The sequence below is a fragment of the Carcharhinus amblyrhynchos genome, chromosome 9, assembly GCF_965287045.1.
Source record: "Carcharhinus amblyrhynchos chromosome 9, sCarAmb.v2.hapA, whole genome shotgun sequence".
Classification (NCBI taxonomy): domain Eukaryota; kingdom Metazoa; phylum Chordata; class Chondrichthyes; order Carcharhiniformes; family Carcharhinidae; genus Carcharhinus; species Carcharhinus amblyrhynchos.
In genome coordinates this window covers 24565766-24582862 of record NC_137332.1, presented here as the reverse complement: position 1 = coordinate 24582862, position 17097 = coordinate 24565766, and the positions used below count along the sequence as shown (strand labels likewise).

General features: G+C 42.5%; 1 protein-coding gene across 2 annotated transcripts in view; it reads right to left on the bottom strand.

Moving 5' to 3' along the window:
* Nucleotides 1-832: 832 nt before the first annotated feature.
* ptprfa (protein tyrosine phosphatase receptor type Fa) overlaps nt 833-17097 on the bottom strand; it is a 488466-nt gene continuing 472201 nt past the window's right edge. For both annotated transcript variants that reach the window (XM_080195322.1, XM_080195323.1), the window contains 5 exons: nt 15608-15734; nt 13166-13291; nt 11329-11483; nt 10040-10175; nt 833-2268 (listed from right to left, as the gene is read on the bottom strand). In XM_080195322.1, the coding sequence (XP_080051448.1) occupies nt 2200-2268; nt 10040-10175; nt 11329-11483; nt 13166-13291; nt 15608-15734 (613 nt within the window). In that variant the 3' untranslated portion in view covers nt 833-2199. The remainder of the gene's footprint in view (nt 2269-10039; nt 10176-11328; nt 11484-13165; nt 13292-15607; nt 15735-17097) is intronic.

The following is a 17097-nucleotide window of genomic DNA, read 5'->3' as shown; positions in this document are numbered from 1 at the left end:
TCTCAGTTTCCATCACAAGGATGCTGCTGGTACTGGAGAGCTGCCAGCTGACGATCGACTGGCTGTTCTCCGAGGCAGGACTTTCCGAAGGGGAGGAAGTTCCACCTCACCACTCTTAATAATGCCAGCTGCTGTATTGTTGGGCTGCTTTCGTTGGGTCTGGACTGTAGCAACACATAAAATCCAGCTTCAAGTCTCATCCTCAGCCTTTGGTGAGCAAGCTGATCTCTTCCAAATTGGCCAGCTTGACTCTGGAAGGAGAAAATTAACTCAATTGCCTACCTGGTCCTCTGCCATGCATGAATGGTGTCTGGGGAGAACACAATTAGGCTTGGCTGTGATACATACCCTGTGAAACAGTCTACTGCTCCTCCCCTTCTGAAGCTTGCACGCATGAAGAATGGGAACTTAGACAAGGTACAGAAGGGCTGTCAGCACTTAGAACTGTATCCCAACAAAGGACAATGTCTTCCAAAAGGAAATAAAGTGCGAAAACTGGAGGTGGCAGTGACATGACTACTTATGACATTGGAAACATAGGAGGAATCATGCAGAGTATTTCTGACTAAAATTTTTCACAGGTCTGATTTCAGTTTCATAACTGTAGTATGACAATTATCAAAATAAACCATCTGGAAATCTCATTGTAAACCTCATCCCAACTGCTCCTCAATTTTTTAAAATCAGCAACAGCCTCAATTCTTTTCCATCCAACTGCTCTTGGTAAATTTGTAGTTACACCTGCACACAGCCCAAAATGGTGGATTAGTGACAATATAGCTTTAATTTCCAAAAGTGGAAAAGCAAGTAAAAATTCCCCAATGAAACCACATTGTATAAAACCCGATTATTCAACTTTATTAACATCAAGACTTTTCCAATGATGATATCATTTATCAACAAATAGAAAACAGACTGTGTATACAACAGAGTAACCCCTACAGCACTATGCATACACAAGGTAAAAATGAGCGCGGTCCAAACAATTCAACCTCTTCAAATCAGGTTACAGTCAGTATCATTCTGATTAATTGATTATATTTGGCATTCATCCACCACCTTCCCCAATTTCACACCCAGATTCCCTACTGCAACAGCTCCATAGAATTACAGAAGATTATACCATCACAGAACTTCCATCCGCCGTAATAGCTCACTGGAAAATTCGGGCTATTGGTAAGGAAATGCTTAGCGGTCTTAACTCCCACAGAATAGTCAATGTGAAATAGAGACCAACTGGTCTGATTGGTAAGGAATAAGCGTTGCTGCTCCCAGCTCTTCTCTGGGTAGATCATTGAAAGTTTGTAGCAAGGTGTGCTGCAGTGTTTACATCAAGTTGGTTGTGATCCAGTTTAAATTTACCTCCAATAGATTGGACAGAATATTGGGTATGGAGTACTTTCTCTAACTTTTTTATTATTTTTTTAAAACAAGGAAAGGATCAAATCGGTCATATTAAGAAACTGTACAAAACCAAAATGCATCCTTGTTTTTTTTTATTAAATTCATCTAACAGCACCAGGCTCCTGCTTTATTCAGTATTAATAGTTTTGTATTGTACAGTATCTGAAGAGAAGACACTTTCATATAAGAGATTAAACTTCAGTTCAATTTGTCTATCCCTAGGAGTAGATAGATACAGCAGCTATAATCAGAACAGTGGTTAAGATTCCAGTCACCAGGATTAATACAGAACTGCACTAAAATGGGCAGCTCTGTTGCAAACATAAAGTACCCTTAAATCAGCAAAAAAAGGAGAATATAAAAAACTTAACCAATTATAATAAAATAAAAAAATGCATTTACAGCATAAGGAATTCTGTTTTGCCATTGAGCAAAACAATTAGCTTCGGAAAAAAATACCAATTTTAATAAAAAGGTTTATAAAATTGTAAATGGCACCCCAGTTAAAGCCCAAAAGAAAACTGATGTACTGTATTTGAGCTAAAATTATAATCAAGGGAATCCCATGCAGGGTGAAGAGGATTTGAGATGCGAAAATTATCATCCTACTGGAATTAAAACAATTCAACTTAGTTCCTGATCAGTCCAAGAATCATGATAGAATTTGAGTTGCTGATATCATTACACCTTGACAACTCGCTGCACAGGATAACTAAACAATGATTTGATTTGATATGGCTCAAAAAATCATTTTCTGGGTCCTGAAAGTCACAAATTCTGATTGAGTGATAGAAGTTACGTTGCATAGTGATCAAAGCTTCCGAGGTACTCCAGCGCTGCTCGGTAACACAATTGGTACTGGTCCTGTGGACAGAGATTGAACATTGTTCAATATAAATGTATGCGTTATTGAATTCAGCTGATAGATTCAATATTTAAGCACATATTTATAAATTCTATAATGTACATAACTGCTTTCATTCCTTATCAGTGAACACTTGCTTATAAGTATGGACTTGAATACATAAATATACCATATCCAGTGGAGTTGAAACATGATAGTCAAACACCTCTGAAGAGGTGAAAGTCAGCGTACATAACTCTGAGTAATATTGTGTGAAGGATGCTCCATGCTAACAATAAAGAACAGTCCTGAAATTCCACCAGATGTCAACAGTCCACCGCTGAAACCCCAGTAGAAGAACAATCGGTAAGTTAGCATTTTTCAACCTTTTTAATTGAACAAATTGAATACCCATGAGTACCACAGATACCCAAGCTCTTTCAAAGTTAGCTTTTATAGCACATTTAAAAGCCTAGATCTTTTGCCAAAAAAGGTAATTTAGAATCATGAAGGTTTACAGCATGGAATCAGGTCCTTCAGCCCGACTTATTCATACTGCACAGTTTTTACTATTAAGCTAGTCCCAATTGCTCACGTTTGGCTCATATCCCTCTCTATTCATCTTCCCCAGGTGGCCTCATCAACATCTTATACAGCTGCAACATAAACTCCTTGTTTTTAAACTCCATCTTTCTAGCAATAAAGGACAAAATTCTATTTGCCTTCTTAATTACCTGCTGCACCTGCAATCCAACGCTTTGAGATTCCTGCACAAGGACACCCGGGTCCCTCTGCACAGCAGCACGCTGCAATTTTTTATCATTTAAATAATAGCCCATTTTGCTGTTACTCCTACCAAAATGGATGACCTCACATTTACCAACATTGTACTCCATCTGCCAGATGCTTGCCCACTCACTTAAACTATCTATATCCCTTTGCAGACTTTTAGCATCCTCTGCATGCTTTGCTCTGCCCCTCGTCTTACTGTGATCTGCAAATTTTGGCACATTACCCTTGGTCCCCAATTCCAAATCATCTATGTAAATTGTAAACAATTGCGGTCCCAACAGTAATCCCTGAAGCACACCACTAGTCACTGATTGCCAACCAGAAAAATACCCATTTATCCCCACTCTTTGCTTTCTGTTAGTTAACCAATCTTCTATCCATGCTATTACATTATCCGTAACACTGTGCACCTTTACCTTATGTAGTAGTCTTTGGTGCGGCACCTTGTCAAATGCCTTCTGGAAATCCAGATGCACACGTCCCCCAACTGTACACAGTATTCCAAGTGTGGCTTTACCATCAACTGAGTTAGTCCTGCCCTGGTTCGATCTACCAAAATGCATCACCTCGCATTTATCTAAATTGAACTCTATCTGCCATTCATCAGCCAACTGGCACAATTGAAGAAGATCCCATTGCAGTCCTAGATAACCTTCTTCACTGTCCACTATGCCACCAATCTTGGTGTCGTCCCCAAACTCCTTAGTTCTCATCAAAATCATTAATATAAATGACAAATAACATTGGATCCAGCACTGATCCCTGAGGCACACCGCTGGTCACAGGCCCCTAGATTGAAAAACAACCCTCTACAACCACCCTCTGAATTCTGTTGTCCAATTTTGTATCCAATTGGCTACCTCAGCCTGGACCCTGTGAGATTTAACCTTATGCAATGACGTACCATGTGTTACCTTGTCAAAAGCCTTGCTAAAGTCTATATAGACAATGTCAACTGTGCTTCGCTCATCTACCTTCTTGGTTACCCCTTCAAAAACCTCAATCAAATTCATGGAACATGATTTTCCACTCACAAAGCAACACTGCCTGTTCCTAATCAGTCTTTGGGTCCTGTCTCTCAACTACCTTCTAACAACTTAACCACTACAGGCGTTAGGCTGACCAACCTGTAGTTCCGAGGCTTTTCCCTGCTGCTGTTAAAGAAAGGCACAATATTTGCCCCCTCCAATCTTCAGGCATCTCACTGTGGCTGTCAATGATTCAAATATCTTTATTAGGGGACCTGCAATTTCTTCCCTAGCCTCCCAAAACTTCCTGGGATACACTTCATCAGGTCCTGGGGATTTATCTACATTGATGCGCTTTAACTCTAAGGGTCAGGGACAAGAGGGGGCTGCTGGGAGGAGGAAGGGGGGTGAGGAGCAGAGGAAGGAGAGTGGGGAGAGGAGGAAAGAGGGTGAGGAGCGGAGGCCTCAGCCTCTTAATCTGCATAACAGGTTTGAGGTTCTTGCTTCCAGTCTGGAAGAGGACAAGGCAGGTGAGGTTGGTGAGCAAACTGCACACGGTACAGTGATGCAGCAGGACATAGGCAAAGAGAAGGGGAAAAGGAACGTAGTCGTAATTGGGGATAGTGGGGTGAAGGGTATTGACACTGTCCTTTGTCACAATGACAAAGTGCACAGAAGGGTGTGTTGTCTGCCTGGTGCTTGGGTCCGGGATGTCGCAGCTGGGCTGCAGAGGAACCTGGAGTGGGAGGGTGAGAATCCAGTCGTTGTGGTACACGTGGGTGCCGGCGACGTAAGCAAAATGCGGACTGAGGATCTGGGGAGGGAGTATGAAAAGCTGGGAATGGAATTAAAAAGTAGAACCGAAAAGGTGGTCATCTCTGCCTGAACCGAGTGCAGACGGGCTTAAGGTTGACAGGATTAAGGAAGTGAATGGGTGGCTCAGGGATTGGTGTGGGAGGAATGGGTTTGAATTTATGGGGCATTGGCACCAGTATCGGGGTAGGTGGGACCTGTTCGGGCGGGATGGGGTGGGTCTGAACCGTGCTGGGACCAGAGTGCTGGCGAATCGAGTAAAGAGGACTGTAGACAGGGCTTTAAACTAATTAGGGGGGGGGAGGGTGCGAGGGTAGGTGACATTACGAGGTCTAAAGTTAAGGAGAGGGTACAGGTAAGGGAAGAGGCTGAGGATGTCCCAATAATAGAGGGAGTAGGGGGCGTGAGTATGGTTGGTGGTGTTACGGCAAATAGGGTCCAGGTGAAGGCTGGGATGAAAGCGCTTTATCTGAATGCACGAAGCATTCGGAATAAAGTGGATGAGCTGGTGGCGCAGATCGACACAAATGGATACGATCTGGTGGCCATTACAGAGACGTGGCTGCAAGGTGACAGGGACTGGGAGCTGAATGTACAGGGCTATCAAGTGTTTAGGAAGGATAGGCAGGAGGGAAAAAAGGGGGGGGGGGGGGGGGGGCGTAGCTCTGCTGATTAAGGATAGCATCAAGGTGGTAGCAAGGGATGATATTGGAGCCAAGGAGCAGAGGGTGGAATCGTTGTGGGTGGAGATTAGGAACAGCAAAGGGAGGAAGACGCTGGTGGGTGTCGTCTATAGGCCCCCGAATAATGATCTGGAGGTGGGGCGGACTGTTAACACGCAAATAAGTGCGGCGTGCAGGAATGGGACGGCCGTAGTTATGGGGGATTTCAATCTGCATATTGATTGGTCGACCCATGTTGGACGCAGTGGGCTTGAGGAGGAGTTCTTGGAATGCTGCCGGGATAGTTTCCTGGAACAGTGCATGTTGGAGCCGACGAGGGAGAAAGCTATCTTGGATCTGGTGTTATGTAATGAGGCGGGTAGAATTAGGGACCTTGCGGTGAAGGATCCTCTTGGGGAGAGTGATCATTGTATGGTGGAGTTTCTGGTGCAGATGGAGGAGGAGAAAGTGGGTTCCCAGACACGCCTACTTTGTTTGAATAGAGGGGAGTACGGTAGGATGAGAGAAGAATTGGCGAATGTTGACTGGGGGAGCGCGTTGGAGGGAGGGTCTGCTGAGGAGCAGTGGAGGATCTTTAAGGAGATCTTTCTTGGTGCTCAGCGGAAATTTATTCCAATGGTCAAAAAGGACAGTAGGAGGAGAGGTAATAAGCCGTGGATAACGAAGGAGGTGAAGGAAAGTGTTAAATTAAAAGCGGAGGAATTTAGAGTAGCTAAGAGTAGTGGGCGAGAAGAGGATTGGGAGAGGTTTAAATGTCAACAAAGATTGACAAAGAAGTTCATAAAGAAGGGTAGGAGAAACTATGAAGCTGGGCTAGCGCTTAATATAAAAAAGGATAGCAAGAGTTTTTATAAATATATAAAAAGGAAGAGGCTGGCTAGGGTGAACGTTGGTCCTTTAGAGGATGAGAAAGGGGACCTAGTGGTAGGGGATGGGGATATGGCTAAGGTATTGAATAACTTTTTTGTTTCTGTCTTCACGGAGGAGGACGTGAATAATTTGCCGGGTGTTAGTGATGGAAAGGTGGTAGGACTGGAGGGTCTTAATGACATTACTGTTACTAGAGAGGCGGTGCTCGACAGACTGGAGGGGCTGATTGTGGACAAGTCCCCAGGACCGGATGGAATGCATCCGAGGGTTCTGAAAGAAATGGCGGAGGTGATAGTGGATGCCTTGGTGGTTATTTTCCAGACGTCGCTGGATTCCGGGGAAGTGCCGGACGATTGGAAAACGGCTAATGTTACGCCGTTGTTTAAGAAGGGTGCCAGGCAAAAGGCAGGGAATTATAGGCTGGTTAGTTTAACGTCTGTGGTAGGTAAAATGTTAGAATCCGTCATTAAGGAGGAAATTGCGAGGCATCTTGAAGGGAACTGCTTGATAGAGCAGACGCAGCACGGTTTCATTAAAGGGAAGTCGTGTCTGACAAATTTACTGGAGTTCTATGAGGATGTGTCTAGGGCGGTGGATAGAGGAGAGCCGGTGGATGTGGTCTTTCTGGATTTTCAGAAGGTGTTTGACAAAGTACCTCACAAGAGGTTATTACAGAAGGTCGAGGGACATGGAGTTGGGGGTAGGGTGTTAGCGTGGATAGAGGATTGGTTGTCAAATAGGAGGCAGAGAGTGGGGGTCAACGGGTGCTATTCGGATTGGCGGGTGGTGACTAGTGGAGTGCCCCAGGGGTCGGTGCTGGGGCCTCAGCTTTTTACCATTTATATAGATGATCTGGAGGAGGGAACCGAGTGTAGGGTGTCGAAATTTGCTGATGACACCAAGATTGGGGGAACGGCAAATTGTGCGGAGGGTGTGGAGAGTCTGCAGAAGGATCTAGATAGGCTGGGTGAATGGGCCAGGAAATGGCAAATGGAATTTAATGTTGGCAAGTGTGAGGTGGTCCACTTTGGTAGGAATAATGGTAGGAAGGACTATTACTTACGTGGCGAAAAACTGCAGCAGGCGACAGTGCAGAGGGACCTCGGGGTCCTTGTGCATGAGTCGCAAAAACCCAGCTTGCAGGTGCAGCAGGTGGTCAGGAAGGCGAATGGGATGCTGGCTTTCATAGCGAGGGGGATTGAATATAAAAGTAGGGAGGTCTTGCTGCAGCTGTATAGGGCATTGGTGAGGCCGCAGCTGGAGTAGTGTGCGCAGTTTTGGGCGCTGCACCTGCACAAAGATATTTTGGCCTTGGAGGGAGTGCAGAGGAGGTTTACTAGGCTGATACCAGAGTTGAGGGGGTTGAGCTATGAGGAGAGGCTGAATAAACTAGGCTTGAACTCGTTAGAGTTTAGAAGAATGAGGGGAGATCTCATTGAGACGTATATGATGATGAATGGGATGGATAGGATAGAGGTGGAGAGACTCTTCCTGCTCAAAAAAGACAGTAGGACTAGGGGGCACAGCCTCAAGATAAAGGGGGGGCGGTTTAGAACGGAGTTGAGGAGGAACTTCTTCACTCAAAGGGTGGTGAATCTCTGGAATTCTCTGCCCGTTGAAGTGGTGGAGGCTACCTCGCTAAATATTTTTAAGACGCGGGTTGATGGGTTTTTGATTAGAGAGGGGATTAAGGGTTATGGGGAGAGGGCGGGAAAGTGGAACTGAGCCACGACAGATCGGCCATGATCTTATTGAGTGGCGGGGCAGGCTCGAGGGGCTAGATGGCCTACTCCTGCTCGTATTTCTTATGTTCTCATGTTCTTAAGACTTCAAATATCTCGTTCTCTGTAATATGTACATGCTTCAAGATATCACTATTATTTCCCCAAGTTCTCTTACATCCATGTCTTTCGCAACAGTGAATACTGATGAGAAATATTAATTTATGATTTTACCCATTCCTTGTGGATTTGCACATAGATAATCTTGTTGATCCATAAGAGGCCCTATTCTCTCCCCAGTTACCCGTTTGCCCTTTATGTATTGTAGAAGCTCTTTGAATTCTCCTTTGCCTTATCTGCAAAAGCAATCTCATGTCTCCTTTTTGCCCTTCTGATTTCTCTTAACTCTACTTCAACACCCTCTTAACTCTTCAAGGGATCCACTTGATCCTAGCTGCCTATGCATGGGCCTCTTCCTTCTTCTTGGTCAGGGCCTCAATATCCTGAGTCATCCAGGGTTCCCTACTTCTACCAGCTTTGCCCTTCGCTCTAAAAGGAATGGGCTTACCCTGAATTCTGGTTAGCACACTTTTGAAAGCCTCCCATTTACCAGCCATCCTTTTGCCTGCCAATAGACTCCCCCAATCAATTTTTGAAAGTTCCTGTCAAATACCATCAAATTGGTTTTGCCTCAATTTAGAATTTTAACTTTTAGGCCAGACCTATCATTCTCCATAGCTATCTTAAAACTAATGGAATTATGGCCATTGGTCCCAAAGTGATCCCTCACTAACATGTCTGTCACCTGCCCTTCATCTGCCTTGCATTGAAATAAATGCAGTTCACTCTTACTATTTAATTTGCTCTTTTTAACTTCTGTGCTGTCCTCAATTTTCTCTTCTGTGGCCTGACTGCTTTGGTCCCACTCCCCCTGCCAAAGCAGGAGGTTGGGACTCAAAGCAGTACATTACACTTCTGTTATTTGTAATAAATTACATTTTTCAGTAGGTGTCACGAATATTGTATTGTAATCATGACCAGCAGTGTATTAATTTAGATATTTAGAAAGCCATAATGAGCATCAAGGCTCTTCCCTTTAAATTCTAACATTACAGATTTGCATTCGTTACCACATCTTATTTTCGTTAAGGAATTACAGAGGTCCCTTCCCATCAAATTACCATTGATGGAGTCACGGAACTTTACAGCACAAGCAGACTAATTGATTTTTACAAGTCGAGGTAGCTGGAGGCAGGGCATCTGCCCACTCTCCTTGCTCCCCAAACCCTGTCCAGCAACCTTTTGCAATGATTTTTCGATTTGGCATGTTGGTGAAGGAACTGGAACTAGAATGATTGGAACTAGATTGATAGTAAATGTTATCAATAGCAAGTTTCTGCAAAAGCTATTTCATAATACTTCCATTACATGTGGTACAAATATCAATGTCTTCAGAAAATATAATGTGTTTGATAGATTTCAAGCAAACAATACAATGTAACAAACTCTTGCACAACCTAAATATCAACTAATCTCAGGATCAGACCAACCCAGATAACAAAATTTGTATTAAAATGGTCAGTAAAACACAATGAGATAGTGCAACGGAAGCTGCTTTACAAAGCCTGTCCTGCAGGTTGCTAATGCACTTTTTATGTTACTATCCAATACAAATTTCATCTGTTGCATCCTAGGAAAAGCCAACTCATCACCAGAGATCAGAGAGAGGACTTCTCACAATCTTGATAATCTGGTAGCTGGATTGCTTGAACTGAAGATTTCTACAAAAGCCTCACCAATATGATTGTCATTATAATGGTAAGGCAACAAGTCATGCGCGCACACACACACATATATATATATATATAAAAGCACCAGCTGTTTTAAGGTAATTTACATTGTACATTTCTACCAGTGTAATTAAGAAATTATTATATTTCCCACCTCTGTCTGAACCATGGCGGGCCGCTGAGTTCGTAAAGTTTTCACTGTTTGAAACATGTCCACAACTCCCTCATATCTCATCCGTTCCAGTACAATGCTCAGAGTAATGAACACACCAGTTCGTCCCACACCAGCGCTAAAAGAAAGGAGAAACTTTTAACAGATAATACGCAAAGCTAGCTACACATGAACTTTGTTGAATTCAGTCCTCTTGCAGTAACGCTAGATTTCAAGGGTAGATTTTTGCTGCCAAGATCTATTTGGGGAACTTCCTGGCTCGGTACAAAGTGCCCAAATGGCATGAGTGTCACTCAGGGGTGGGTGGGGTGGAACCCACACGGGTGAGAGAAGCAAGTGGTCCATCTTGGTTCTCTGGTACTTTGTCCCACTTTTTTTGGTTCCAGGCCCTATATTCCTCCCTTGCCCCTGACACTTTCTCTCCCCCACCCCCCCATGCCCAGACGCTTGCTCCACCTCCCCCCCGCCGCCCAGACACTTGCTCTCCGCCATCACCACCCCCTACTTCTCATGCACTTCCATTTCTCAATCCGAATTCATGCCTGCCAGGACCCCTATCATCCCTTATATCCAAGTGACTACTTATGCCTCCCCCAACCTCCAAAAGCCCCTCACACCATCCATGCCAACTCATGGTCCTTCCATGCTCAATCACCATGCATCAACTATGTACAGAACCAATGAACCCTATAGAACAACGAAATGCATGAAACTGCTTAGAAAAAGAAACATTCATAATTCTTGGAAAAGAAACTGGTCCTACAACCAACAAAGTGCAAATCAGATTATTCAAGTAATGATAGAAGCTTTAAGTACTTCACACTTCATAATCTTATGCAAACATTCAAAAGCGATCACAGAAAAGTTAACTCATTATAACCTCAAAGATGTCAATCAGCAACGTCAACAGTTCTCTTTAGATGTATAAAAAAGGACTCGTACATTGTTAAAACTTATAAATGTCGACTCCTAAGTTGCCTACTCCGCAAAGGAACCAGCCAGGTTACGAGTGCCGAATGCAACTTTTTTACCCGCACCCTTATCCCGATTGGTGAAAACTGGGGAATCTTGGATTGAGATTGGGAATCCTGTAATGAGGTCCCACCCATCATTTTTAAATAGCTCCAAGTCCTTTTGGCTCCATGTGAATTCAGGCCTAAGGTGTGCTGTGATGGAAGAACACTGCGCTGAAGGCAAATGCATGCAATATGTAATAGAAATTTGCTTAGTTGCAGCCAATTTAACCACCATGACTGCTTGTTGGCCCTCACCTGCAGTGCACAGTGATAGGTCCATCCTGTCCAAACTGTTCCTTGGTCTTGTGTACTTGACCAATGAAATCAATAAATCCCTCTCCTGTTTTTGGCACTCCTTGTTCAGGCCAGTCAGTGAATTGGAACTGTCGGATTGTTCGAGATTGACCATCCTACATTGAAAACAAAGTTATACATTCAAAAATTGTTAGTATAAATGGTGACTAACCCACATTTTAAATGAAATAATCTGTAACCTACAATGAGAATAATGAAGAAAGCTTCGCGCTCAGAGGACATAGCTCATGACAGAGAATAAAACCAAAAATACTGCGAGCCACAAATGAAATTAATTGTCACCTTTACACTCAATGCATTTTCGTGGTGCCGCACAGATAAAAAGACAGATAGAGAGTGTGAGAGAGGGAGAAAGCAAACAAGGAGTCAGTTAGTCCCAGAACCTCTGACCACATTGTTTGCAACAGTCATATGGAAATACAGAGATCATTTTAAGATTATCAAAGCTAGTTTACAGCAGTTAAAAGCAAAATACTATGGATGCTGGAATCTGAAACAAAAGCAGAAAGTGCTGAAAAATCTCAGCAGGTTTGATGCCACAGATGCCGCCAGACCTGCTGAGATTTTCCAGCATCTTCTATTTTTGTTGTTGTGGTTGACAACAGCTGCTGGTTATGTTGGATCAAACAACTGTATAGAACAGACATAGCCTCTACTCTAACATAGCCCTGAATAATTTTTCATTTCATGATACATGGAAAATACAACATACTAAGTGTTTACGTTTGTTTTCAAAGAGCATTAAAGTCATCTTTATTACCAATTTATGATGTACTTTATCCTTAGTCAGTTTCTATTTTTAATAATTCAGAATTAGAAATAAAATATGGAAAATTAGAGCCAGATAAATAGAATAAATTTCAAGACACTCAAAAAGCAATTTTTAATTTATATCACTAGAATCTAAGTGAGGAAGAGGGTTTCTCTAAATGTGGACTTGCAATTATCTATGCCATTCATAATCACCGCTTCTATGGCCGCAACGCCAGTTGCAAATGTAGAGACATTTCCATGGTCACAAGATAATACTGTTAAGCAACTTCAGCAATAAATTAGCCATTTGTGAACAGACTGTGCACTGCAAAATGTTAGCAGCTACAATTACTAGTTAAAATAATACATTATTCTATGGTATTGTGAAGAACAAATTTTTAAAGTTTTACTAGGTTATATTAGTCTTGCATGATGATTGCATGCAGTATACTAATCTTGACAAAAATGTCATAAAATAAAAAGTAAAAAATTGCTGGTGCTGGAAATCCGGAATAAAAACAGCTGGCTGTGCTAAGAGCTTCCAGCCTCTTCTGTTAACAATAAAGCTGTTGTGAGCAACAAGGTTTTTCAATGCGCATTTTAAAATTATGGATGTGACATGCACACATTTCTGGACCTGATTCTTGGTAAAAACAAGGCAAAATTTTACAGTTCCCTCTCAATTTTTGGAATCATTGCGTCAATCCTCAATGCAATGAAGAGAATTCAGAAATGTCAACATTTTTAAAATTCATTCATGGGATGTAAACAATGCTAGCAATACTAGAATCTGTCGTCCTGACGTGGAGTGTGAGCATCTGCAATTGTCAAATAGGTGTGTTTGAATGAAAAACCCTCCAGGTTTTCCACTGGCATGGGCACTTAGTTCCAATTTGGGCGCACTGCGACCATATGTTATCATAAGTAAACTGCAGTTCTATCTGAAAGCAGGCGTCTCATGATTAGTAGTCTGTGCACTAAAGAACATTAAGGCATTTTAATATGACTTTCGTCTCACACTTACCCTGGCATCTGTTACTTTGAACTCTCGCAGGATGTACTGTGGCATGCTGTATTCAGCCATTGGGTCTACCACAAAGTACTGATACCGGGCAGAGCGCTCTGCTGGCCAGTACTGGTGGCATTTTTCCTAATGAGAAAAGAACAGATAGACAACAATGAGCATAATACACATCATCTCTTAACAGGTGGTACTTCACACTTTAATTACCACAATCATTAACATTTCATCTTGTGATTGGCTCAAAGGTAGAGAAATATTCCAGGTCTTTAGAGGCAGGATTTGGGCTGGGTGGCTGGAAAAGTGGCAAAAAATACTGTCTGATCTTAGGTGAAGGGTGCAGCTAAGTGAGGCAATTAAAATAACAAACAAGTGCCACTCATTGTTAGCAGTGGCTCTTCCCCAATAGTGCACCGATCACACGTTGTGTTGACAGACACACTTTCTCACATGTTAGAGAAAGTGAGAGAGGGACCACCCACATAGATGACTGTAGCTTTGTGTTCAGTGTGTTCCAGGGCTCAGCTACAGATTGTGGTATCTTACAATCTATAGCCCACAAGTGTACTGGCTAAATGATGAATGCCTAGTTTCAAAGATAATTACAGTTCGTAGATCGCTATGGATGCCACATAAGCCCAAAGGATTGTTGGTTTCACCTCTCTCCAAAGTTTCATCAGGTCGAGGGCATAACTGACTGTGAATGTGTGATTAAGGTCCATTGAACCGGTAGGTAAATTTGTGATTGTGAAAAGATTCCAGTCCTTCAATATACAGCTGGTATATGACTACTGCAAGAGGGTCCTGGGATGTGTGCATTATCTCCAGGAAGCTACTATGACACTTTTATCCTTCACCAGTTTTAGGTTCCTCAGCTCTTCGAATCTCCAGACAGCGTCAGTGAATGGTTCCTGACTGACAAGAGATACCCACTGAAGGTCTAGTTGCTCACATGAATGATTCACCAGACCACAAAGGCACACAAGAGGTTATCATTGGTTTCTTCTAATACTGGGGCCACAATATGTATTTCTGGTGCCTTGATAGTTCTGCAAGCATCCTTCAGTGCAGGCTGGCAAACGCTGGCAAAAATAGTTGAATGCTGCAGCCTGTACAATTTAGCAATACAAAGAGGAGTGAAACTGGTGCAAGAGAAAGTTGAGCATCACTTCCTCGAAGGAGAAACCAGCAGAGCATGACCATTCAGAGCTGTTTGTGATGCTGTATGCAATAGACTTGAATGCCAGAGAAGCCTGTAAGCTCCTCGTTCAGGCATGCTTCAGATGAGGACTGTGCATCCTGCATGAACCTTTTCCATCCATGTCCATACCACCCACACTGTAGTTGATCTGTTACACAGAATTATCCACCATTATACTTTCTGCCTTGCATTGCCATTGAAGAGGCACATTTCACACCCTTGCTATAACCAACAGTCCAACAGTGAGGAATAGAAAAGCACCAGGTCACGAATTGGTGACAAAGCATGAAAATATTTCATTCCTCACTAACGTTGGAAGGTTTAAGAAACACCTGTTAATTGCTTTGTGTCACTGAGATTTTTTCAGCATCCTGTTTTCCATATGGAATTTCCCCTATGGTTCAGGAATGCAGAAGGCAGCTTACTTGTGTCCAGGTTCTGATATATTAGATGTCTGTGTCTGATGTCCTCTGGATTGTGAAGGCCATGAGTGCCTCACCAAAGACTGTCCCTGTCAGAAAAACCCATCTGGTTCACTAATGTCCTTCAGGGAAGGAAATCTGCCATGCTTACCTGGTCTGGCCACATGTGATGCCAGAGCCACATCAGTGTGGTTGGCTCTCAACTGCTCTCAGGCAAATAGCCTTGGGTAATAAATGCTGGCCCAACCAGCGACACCCATGCCCCACGAATGAATTAAAAAGAGAGAATGGGAATTTCTCTGTAACCTGAATGGCTTTCTTCAGTGCTGTAAAGGTCAATTTCTCTGTAACCTGACGCACCTTCTGGAAAGCCCCCAACGAAAAGTGATTTGTAACTTTATTTTCAACAAATTATTCAAGAATGTCAATCACATTTATGCCACTGTGAGCTCATAAAAACTCCAAACCTTCCAGTTCCTGAGATAATTGTATCTCATTTTTTGTAAAGGGTGGTTGATGTATGGTTGACAGATATTGTTACAAACAAAAGCAATAACTTGCAGAAAGAGGTGCTACTGTTTAGCCACATACATTCGATGCCCCTAAATATTCAAATTACATTCATTACACCAGCCCCCCACTGCCCTCAATACATCAAGGTTTGCCAAACGAGCCAGATTGCCAATCCTATGCCTTTTCCATGTAATCAAAGGATTGCAAATGGACTAACTCAACTAATAACTAGCATACAGGCAGCAAACTACATTCCTTGGAGGTGGTTTAACTGTACAGTTGAGAGCACAATTGTTGAGTGTTACTTACTCGACCCATCTCCCGCAGTTTTGTCAGCATTACTACAATCGTGGAGTTGTGCTCCCACAGCATACGCCAGAAATCTTCTGTGGTTTCTGCCAAGGGTCCTTGTGTGGCAATATAAGCCTTTTGCTGCCTGTTTATTGAGAAAACAGAGGAGCATTAAAAACACTTTCTTCTAGCAGAAACTTGCACAACATCTGTGGTGAAACTTGAATATCTATTGCAACAATGCTTCTTTAAAACATTTCATGCCATTTCATCCTGCCCCCCAACCCTCTATCTTTTATTCTATGTTCAAACTATTCCTTTCAGCCCTCTTGTATCATCTCCATCATCTCATCCCTTCTTCCTGTGCCAGACCCTTCCCATGCCATTTGCCCTGCATGCCATCCTTGTGGAATACTTAATATTTGATGAGGTTATTCTGCAAAATAAAATATTCTATGCCTGTGGAAATTTTAAAACTTTGTTGGGATATTTGGATTCCACGTGTACCCCGGTGTTATGGCGGCCTCGAAGATAATGTGGTCTTCTCGTCTGAGGTATTGGCCAACCTTGAGAATCCTGTGACTCCCTGACCAAGGAGTGTGATTTGGAGCTGGAGAATGGGCTTTAAAGCCTGCAATTGGGACCTGGTTGTGATAGTTACAGTAGCACTACTGTTTTGCTGTAAATCGTTCTTGTAAATAATCTTTTCTTCCTGTAAATAAATACTTGTTACTTCATCAGCTGTTTGGACACCAGTTTTTTTTTACACCTGGCATGCCCATCTAGAGGCACCCCTTAAACTGACCAATCAAAATAGTCCAGACAGACAAAAATGTTATTATTGCTGTGGATAATTGTGGAATTTGCTCCCTTGTGCAGCATGCTGTTCTAACTTTGTCCACAGGAGGGAGTAATGCGATAGTCTCACCAATACATTGCAAAAGAATCTAACCAAATGCATAAAACAATTTAAAGGCAAATTTCATGTAAAATTCTTCTTAATCAGTAAGATTTGCATAAAACAATTTAAAACTGCAACTATTTTCCTGAAGATCTGTAATTATTTACCAGATTACTTAAAAAAATAAATGTTGAAATTGTTTCTGCAAACCTCTCACATAAAATCAACATATGACGGTAACCCATAAAACGAAAGACCCTATCTGGATTGGCTGTAATAGTTTAAAATATCCATATAAAGTGCTTCAAATATCTGAATCACCAGCTTTGCCATTTTACACATTAACAAAAGGGAGACTAGCAGACATATGTGATAAATCTAAGTTTTTAAAACAATGGTATGCAGTGATTGTTAAATAGTTTGACAATATATGACACTCATTTCTAGCTCAAATCACCATGGAAGCTGCAACACGCAACCAAAATCAAACAAAGCTTCAAAACAGCATCGGAAGACTGCTGAAATCACAACGACCCAAACTGAATGCCCAAAAAAGCTATCCAGTCTAATCCCGCTTTCCAGCTCTTGATCCCTTTCACTGCATGTT